Below are 8,739 nucleotides of genomic sequence, written 5' to 3' on the forward strand. Positions count from 1 at the left end.
TGCAGGCCCCACACGGGGGATGGAGCCCGCCACCCGGGCCTGTGCCCTGACCGGGAATCGAACCCTGACCTCCTGGTTCCTAGGTCGGCGTTCAATCACTGAGCCACACCGGCCGGGCGAATCCAATGCTTTTTAGCCCCGTCTCTCGTGAGTGGCGTGCGAGTTGCATGTGGTTTTTCTTGTTTGTTCTGTTCGCAGGAACCTGCACAGACACCCCTGACGCCTGCACGTGTGTGACGCGCCTGAGTCTGTGCCCGCTGGGCCTCTGCAGAGGGAGGCTGCCGGCCGCGCCCCGCGGATAGCCCTCCGCAGGCGTGGGACGCTGCTGAGGCGATGGGCCGAGAATGTCCGAGCCGATACCTCGCCCGAGTCGCTGGTTCCAAAACACGTCTTTCTCTAAAAAGCCACAGACCTCTAAATTCCACCATCCGATGCAGCCGGTACACAGTCACCCCTGTTACCATTTTATAAATATATTTGTATTAATTTCAGAGGGGAAGGGAGAGGGAGAGAAACATCGATGATGAGAAAGAATCATGGATCGGCTGCCTCCTGCACGCCCCCTACTGGGGATCCAGCCCAAAACCTGGGCATGTGCCCTGACCGGGAATCGAACCGTGACCTCCTGGCTCATAGACAAAAAAATAACCCACAAAGCTCTAGATTCGGCCATGAAACCCAGGCCCTTGCTCAGTCACCGCTGCTAACCTTTTGTCCTGTAATTTTTCACGGTCGTTGTCCTTCCAGTTCAGGTGGGTTCGATAGATAGCCCATCACTAACCCAAACACCCCCGCAGCCGTGCCATGCCCGGGGGGACCGTGTCCTTCCAACCCGGCAATCGCCGAGGTCACCCGCGGACGTCCCCCTCGCCTGCTCCCTGGGATGTGCCCCGACCGGGAATCGAACCCGGGACCAACCTCTGGTGTAGCGTCGGGCATTCTGAAGCCTTGGGGAGACTCGGGGACCGAGGGCTTCCCCTTCTGTTGAGAGTCAGGCCGTCGGCAGGTGCAGAAGGCATTTGCCGGTTATGAACTCTGGTCAGTAATTGTGACCATGTTGGCGCTAACATCGTTCTTATGGATCCTGACGTGGAGTCTGTGAAAAAGACACGGTCGCGCCGGCCAGGCCTGGGCGCGAGCTGGTCCAAGGACCGTCACGGGGTGAGGGTGGGGGCCCGCGTCTCATGCACCAGAACCCGTGGACGACCACGAAAATGTCGCTGCCGTTTTCACAAAAGGACGGAGATCTATCTGTGCCCGCACGCGGCATCTTGGGAATCAAAGGAGAAGAGAAGTCAACTGTTTCTACCGACTTTGAAGCCTAGTCACCGCGTTGAGGACTGTGAATGCAATTTTTTTTGTTGTTTTCTGAGCACTAAGTTCTTGCACACAATCTGGCAAAGCAAAGCTTTAGGAGACGGAATGTATGCAGAACGTGCTATTCCCGAGGGTTTGTATTGGGGGGGAAATGATAAGAAAGTCATCTAACTAGGATCGTTTCGGGGGGGGGGGAACATCGTTGATAGTCAATGATTGTTTTTCGTGGGAACTGATGTTTCCGTGGGCCCCTCGGGAATGGGGGTTCAGCTGAGGTGACAGTTAGGGTGGGGGTTCACGTGAGGGGGCGCTGAGCACGCTGAGGGGTGGTTTTAGCTCCAGGATTGGGTTGGGTGAGGAGGGGAGCTGAGTTAGGGTGAAGGCTAGCGTTGGCTGTGGGACTTCGGGTGAGGGCCTGGTGAGGCGCGAGTTGGGTTGAGTTTAGATCAGGGGTCCTCAAACTTTTTAAACAGGGGGCCAGTTCACTGTCCCTCAGACCGTTGGAGGGCCAACTTATAGTTTAAAAAAAAAACTATGAACAAATTCCTATGCACACTGCACATATCTTATTTTGAAGTAAAAAAACAAAACGGGAACAAATACAATGTTTGTATTTGCATGTGGCTCACAGGCCGTAGTTTGAGGACCCCTGGTTTAGATTGAGACAAAGGCTGGGGTTAGTGATAGTGTCAGAGTGGACGTTGAATTGCTGCTGGAGTGATGTGGGACCAGCATTCATTTGTAAACCCTAAAGCTGATTTTTTTTAAAAAATCCTCAATCGAGGATACATTTATTGATTTTAGAGAGAGGAAGAGAGAGAGAGGGAGAAACATCGATGTGAGAGAGAAACTAATGGGTTGCCTCTCTGCATGTGGCTCACAGGCCGTAGTTTGAAGACCCCAGGTTTAGATTGAGACAAAGGCTGGGGTTAGTGATAATGTCAGAGTGGATGTTGAATTGCTACTGGAGTGATGTGGGACCAGCATTCATTTGTAAACCCAAAGCTGATTTTTTTTTAAATCCTCAATCGAGGATACATTTATTGATTTTAGAGAGAGGAAGAGAGAGAGGGGGAGAAACATCGATGTGAGAGAGAAAGTAATTGGATGCCTCTCGCATGCTCCCCGACTGGGGATCGAACTCACAACCTAGGCATGGGCCCCGACCGGGAATCGAACCGGCGACCTTTCTGTGTACCCAACGACGCTCCAACCAACTGAGCCACCGGGTTGGGTGAAAGCTACAGTTTTCAAAAATATGTATTTTTTTGTTGATTTCACAGAAGAAAGGGGAGAGAGAGAGAGAAAGAGAGAGAGAGAGAGAAACATCAATGATGAGAATCACCAATCAGCTGCCTCCTGCACGCCCCCCACTGGGCATGGAGCCCACAACCCGGGCCTGTGCCCTGACGGGGAATCGAACCCTGACCTCCTGGTTCCTAGGCCGACGCTCAACCACGGAGCCAGACGAAAGCTGATGTTTCATGGGCCTCTGTCCCTGACATCCCCCCAGTTACGGCTTTCGATGAAGTAAGTGACTGATTCTGCACTCATTGTCCCAGCTGCCTGTACTCATGGTTGCCTACAGCCCGCTGGCAGCACGGTCACGTGACTCATGAGCCATTGGCTCTGTCTGTGGACACGCCCTCTGGGCTCCCCGCTATTCCGTGCACCAGGTCACCTGTCTCGCCCTCCCCACCCCCCGCAGCCTCGCCACACTGTGATGAGCGCTGATGTACACGGAGGGGTGGCGGCGGGGGACAGATGGGTGTGTGCAAGGGACACACAAGCCCACAGACCACTGGCCATCAGTCCACACTTCATTGTTGAAGGTTCTTTTATTTTATTTTTTTTAATATATTTGTATTGATTTCAGAGAGAAAGGGAGAGGGAGGGAGAGAGAGAAGCATCCATGATGAGACACAATCACTGACTGGCTGCCTCCTGCACGCTCCACACTGGGGATCGAGCCCACAACCCCGGCCTGCGCCCTGACCGGGAATCGAACCCTGACCTCCTGGTTCATTGGTCGACGCTCAACCACTGAGCCACGCCGGCCGAGCGATTGTTGAAGGTTCTTAAGTTAAAGAGAGACCCTGTGTAAAATACTCTTTGTATATACGTCTAGGACTCAGAGCTGCGGTATTTTATGTTGTACAGTGTGTAATAAAGACGTGGGCATATATTTTTCTGAGTCACAAAATGTCTTATCGGTTCCCCTCTGCCTGTAAAGTTGCTGTTTCCCGTTGGCTACGATTGTATTTCTCATCGTTCAGAGGACATGCCTGCGTGCTGTATGTTACTACTGTTCCTACATCAGAAGAATGTCTCTCCTGCGTGACCCTTCGGTAACTCAGAAATAAATTTACTTCTACGATTCAGCGGCATCGGATGCAGGAGGCTTATTTGCGTTATGTGTTTTGGTTTTGGTGGCCTTGGTCCTGTCCCCGTGGCTGCCTGTGTGTGTGTGTGTGTGTGTGTGTGTGTGTGTGTGTGTGTGTATGCTTTTTTTTTTGTGAGAGAGGGGGAGGGAGAGGGAGAGAGATAGAAACATCAATGATGAGAGAGAATCATGGGTTGGCTGCCTCCTGCACGTCCCCTACTGGGGATCGAGCCTGCAACCCAGGCATGTGCCCTTGACCGAGAATCGAACCATGACCTCCTGGTTCATAGGCTGACACTCAACCACTGAGCCACGCTGGCCGGGCTCATTTGCAGTGATTTTGAGACTGTGTTATGCACCTCAAATGTCCCAAAAATGTGCATTCATCTTTCTTTCTTTCTTTTTTTAAACATGATTTTTATTTTATTTTGTTGTTGTTATTCATCCTCACCAGAGGATATTTTCCCATTGATTTTTAGGGAGAGTGGAAGGGAGAGGGAGAGACAGAGAGAAACATCGATGTGAGAGAGACACATGGATGGGTTGCCTCCTGCACACACCCCGACTAGGGCCCCGGGCCGGGGAGGACCCTGCAACCGAGGTCCGTGCCTTTGACCGGAATCGAACCCAGGACCCTTCCGTCCACAGGCCGACGCTCTATCCACTGAGCCACACCGGTTAGGGATCTTCAAAAGTATTTATATTTTTTATTCTTCTTAGAGAGGAAGGGAGTGAGATGGAAAGAGAGAAACATCAATTCATCGTCCCACCCATTCATGCATTCATCGGTTGATTCTTTTTTTTTTTAATTAATTTCAGGGAGGCAGGGAGAGGGAGAGAGATAGAAACATCAATGATGAGAGAGAATCATGGATCGGCTGCCTCCTGCCTCCCACACTGGGGATCGAGCCCGCAACCTGGGCATGTGCCCTTGACTGGAATCGAACCTGGGACCCTTCAGTCCGCAGGCTGGTGCTCTATCCACTGAGCAACACCAGCCGGGGCCATCGGTTGATTCTTGTATGTGCCTTGAGCGGGGATCGAACCTGCAAACCTGCAACCTTGGTGTATTAGGACAATGTTGTAACCAATTGAGCTACCCAGCCGGGGCCCGTTTTTTTGTTTGTTTGTTTGTTTTTCTTTCACTAAGGCACACATAGGGTCTAAGGCAGCGGTTCTCAACCTGTGGGTCAGCAACCTGTGGGTCGCGACCCCTTTGGGGGTCGAACGACCCTTTCACAGAGGTCGCCTAAGACCATCGGAAAACACATCTATAATGACATATTGTTTCTGTGATCAATCACTATGCTTTAATTACGGACAATGTGTAACAATGAAAGTACATCCTGCATATCAGATATTTCCATGACGATTCATCACAGTAGCAACATGACAGTGATGAAGTAGCAACGAAGATAATTTTATGGTTGGGGATCGCCACCACATGAGGAACTGTAATAAAGGGTCGCGGCGTTAGGAAGGTTGAGAACCGCTGGTCTAAGGAGTGGAGAGCGTTTTCAGGAGAGAGGGGGAAAGTTAGCATCTGCATTTCCAACCCAGAGCACTCCCCCTGATGGCTAATGATGTGGGGGTGTCTGCATATGCTTACTGGCCATCATTGCCATCTTTTGTGGGTTGAATTGTGTCTCTTCCTGCCCCCCCGCTCCCCCGCCCCCTGCCAAACTTTCTAACTCCCACAATGAGACCTGATTTGGAAATAGGATCTTGCCCAGCCGGTGTAGCTCAGTGGTTGAGCGTCAACCTATGAACCAGGAGGTCACATGCCCGGGTTGCGGGCTCGATCCCCAGTGGGGGGCGTGCAGGAGGCAGCCGATCCATGATTCTCTCTCATCATGGATGTTTCTGTCTCTCTCTCCCTCTCCCTTCCTCTCCGAAATCAATAAAAATATATATTTAAAAAAATAGGCCAGGATGAGATGCTGTCGTGGTCCCCTAGGCCTTCAGATTGAGTATATTATAATATTTTCTGTTAAAAATGTAAGAATAGCCCTAGCCAGTTTGGCTCAGTGGATAGAGCATTGGCCTGCGGACTGAAGGGTCCCAGGTTCGGTTCCGGTCAAGGGCATGTACCTTGGTTGCGGGCACATCCCCAGTAGGGGGTGTGCAGGAGGCAGCTGATCGATGTTTCTCTCTCATTGATGTTTCTAACTCTCTATCCCTCTCCCATCCTCTCTGTAAAAAATCAATAAAATATATTAAAAAAAGAATAAAAAAAGGTAATAATACGGAATTATGTACAAGTTAACCTGATAAGAATTTATGAAAAGCTCCATTTCCAGAGGAAATAGGGTACAAAAACGACATCCTGAAAATTCCTCCCTTTTATTGACGCTTGATTAATGTTGCACAGACATACAGAATCTTACATTATCCCCATTTTACCTAATAAGTACAAAGGTAAGTTAAAACTAGCGACTTGCAAATAATTAAAAATAGCTTACACACGGACTCATTCTCAATGCAGTAGATGGTCTGAAACAAATGTAAAGCTACAAAAGACTAAACATTCAAAAACAAAAAGAAAAAAAGGAGACTAAACGTTGAGATAAATCATATTCTCCCGTAACGCAATCATTTATCAAAATCACACGCAGCGTGAGTGTCACTCGCTAGATTTCAGCACGTCTAGCTGTGGGATGTTCTTTCCAGGTCACCAGGGTGAGGGGGGACACAGTGAGCCCCACACGGAGCCCAGTTCTTCGGGGCTGTGACTCCCGGGGGCGTAACTCCCTGAGGGGACCCTGCGGATCTGCATCATTCCTGAAACGGCGCTATCCAATGCGCTTCGGGTCTGGAAATGGTGCTGTCACTCAGACGACGTTACTCCCTCCAGTTGAAGCTCTGCGTTCTCTGTAACAACTCGGGTGCCTGTGACGCCTTAGAGTGGGGGCGGGGAACGTCCGGCCCGCGGGCCGTCTAAGGCCCACAGAGTCGTTTGGTCTGGCCCTGCCAAGGCATTAGCGGTGAGTTAAGGAAGTGTTTGACCCAATATAGCAGGCTGATCTTTATTTTAAAAATATATAAATATTTTTTTATTAATTTCAGAGAGGAAAGAAAGAGAGAGAGAGAGAGAGAGAGAGAGAGAGAGAGAGAGAGAGAGAAACATAAATGATGACAGAGAACCATTGATTGGCTGCCTCCTGCACGCCCCCCTACTGTGGGGGATCAAGACCGAAATCCGGGCATGTGCCCTTGGCCGGAATCGAACCTGGGAACCTTTAGTCCACGGGCCGACGCTCTATCCACTGAGCCACACCGAATAGGGCCTGATCTTTGTTTTGTTTTATTTTAAAATATATTTTTATTGATTTCAGAGAGGGAGAGCAAGAGAAACATCCATGGTGAGAGAGAAGCATGGATCGGCTGCCTCCTGCACGCCCCCTACAGGGGATCGAGCCCACAACCCAGACACATGCCCTTGACCGGAATCTAACCGTGACCTCCTGGCTCAAAGGTCGACGCTCAGCCACTGAGCCAGGCCGGCCGGGCTTTCAGTTGGTAACCGTGTATGGCCCGAGAATGATGTTACAAATCTCCCCCTGGCCCTCGGCCGAGGAAGGTCCCCCACCCCTGCTTTAGCGGGAAGACTCGGAAGTTGTGCTCCGGTTAAGCCAGCGGTTCTCAACCTGGGGGTCGTGACCCCTTTGGCGGTCAAACGACCTTTTCACAGGGGTCGCCTAAGACCATCCTGCATATCAGGTATTTACATGATGATTTATAACAGTAGCAACATGACAGTGATGAAGTAGCAACGAAAATAATTGTATGGTTGGGGGTCACCACAGCATGAGGAGCTGTATTAAAGGGCCAGAAGGCTGAGAACCACTGGGTTAAGTCAACACAAACGAGGCTAGTTTATAATCTGGTGAAGGCCGGCAAGTGGTCGCTGAATAGGTAGTTAATCTCATCAGGAAAAGCAGAAAACGGAGACCAGCAGAGAGGAAGTGACTGAGCAAGGGTCCCTGACATCGGGCAGCACTTTTTTATTTTATTATTATTATTTAGAATATATTTTTATTGATTTCAGAGAGGAAAGGAGAGGGGGGGAGAGAGAAACATCCATGATGAGAGAGAACCATGGATTGGCTGCCTCCTGCACGCCCCCTACTGGGGATCGAGCCTGCAACCCAGGCCTGTGCCCTGACCGGGAATCGAACCCGGGACCCTCCGGTCCGCAGGCCGGCGCTCTATCCACTGAGCCACACCGGCCAGGGCTGGTCAGCACTTTTTTAAAGAATTGATCTCAGAGAGGAAGGGAGAGGGAGAGGCAGAGAGAGAACCATCCATGATGAGAGAGAATCATCGATCGGCTGCCTCCTGCACGCCCACTACCGGGGATCAAGCTTGCAACCCAGGCATGTGCCCGTTGACCGGAATCAAACCATGACCTCCTGGTTCATAGGTCGATGCTCAACCACTGAGCCGCGCCTGTTGGGCGATTTTCCAATTTTCCTGATTTAAAAACTTCACGAGGATTTGTGTTAGCTCTCATGCATTTTTTTTTTCTGACTTTAAACAGCGCCACATCCTCCGAGTCAGCCTCCTCCTCGGCTAGGAGGTGGGCATGCTAGGAGGCCTACCCGGAGGAGGAGGCGGGTGCAATCTTGCGGAAGAACTTGTGTCCTCGGGAGTTGGTCGTTTCGAAGATGTACCCCGGCGGGGAGGGGTAGCTGGCCGGGCAGACCTCCCGCTTCTTGGGGGCGAACTCGGTGGAGTACCAGGTCACGTCGTCGAAGGGACTGGAGCTCCGCACCGCGGCCTGGGCAGGCTTGCAGCTGGCTGTGGGCACCAGCTCGTGGGGCACGTAGTGGGACTGGAAGGTGCTCACCCCGTCGAACGTCCCCGACGGGCCAGGCATCTGCTGCTGCGGCCTCATGGGTTCCCGGGGGCGGCAGGCCTCCCACTCCGGGAAGTCCTCCTGGGTTGTGCTTCTCCCCTGGAAGGGAAACTTCTTTCTCCGCTGGGACGCGGGCCGGATGGGGGCTGCGCGGGGGGCCTGGCGGGGCACCTGGTAGTCC

The 8,739-nt window shown here is 51.5% G+C and overlaps 2 protein-coding genes across 2 annotated transcripts in view; one reads left to right on the top strand and one right to left on the bottom strand.

Moving 5' to 3' along the window:
* The window catches only part of LOC102245258 (ADAMTS-like protein 3), a gene marked incomplete at its 5' end in the record, with an annotated part of 69,808 nt that extends 69,588 nt beyond the window's left edge, over nucleotides 1–220 (top strand). The window contains one exon of the mRNA XM_014541780.1: nucleotides 199–220. Coding sequence (XP_014397266.1) covers nucleotides 199–220 — 22 coding nt within the window. The remainder of the gene's footprint in view (nucleotides 1–198) is intronic.
* Nucleotides 221–8,104: 7,884 nt separating this feature from the next.
* The window catches only part of SAXO2 (stabilizer of axonemal microtubules 2), a 1,409-nt gene continuing 774 nt past the window's right edge, over nucleotides 8,105–8,739 (bottom strand). The window contains exon 2 of the mRNA XM_005857105.2: nucleotides 8,105–8,729. Within this exon, the coding sequence (XP_005857167.1) occupies nucleotides 8,298–8,729 (432 nt within the window). The 3' untranslated portion in view covers nucleotides 8,105–8,297. The remainder of the gene's footprint in view (nucleotides 8,730–8,739) is intronic.

Source organism: Myotis brandtii, unplaced genomic scaffold (genome assembly GCF_000412655.1).
Source record: "Myotis brandtii unplaced genomic scaffold, ASM41265v1 scaffold1072, whole genome shotgun sequence".
Classification (NCBI taxonomy): domain Eukaryota; kingdom Metazoa; phylum Chordata; class Mammalia; order Chiroptera; family Vespertilionidae; genus Myotis; species Myotis brandtii.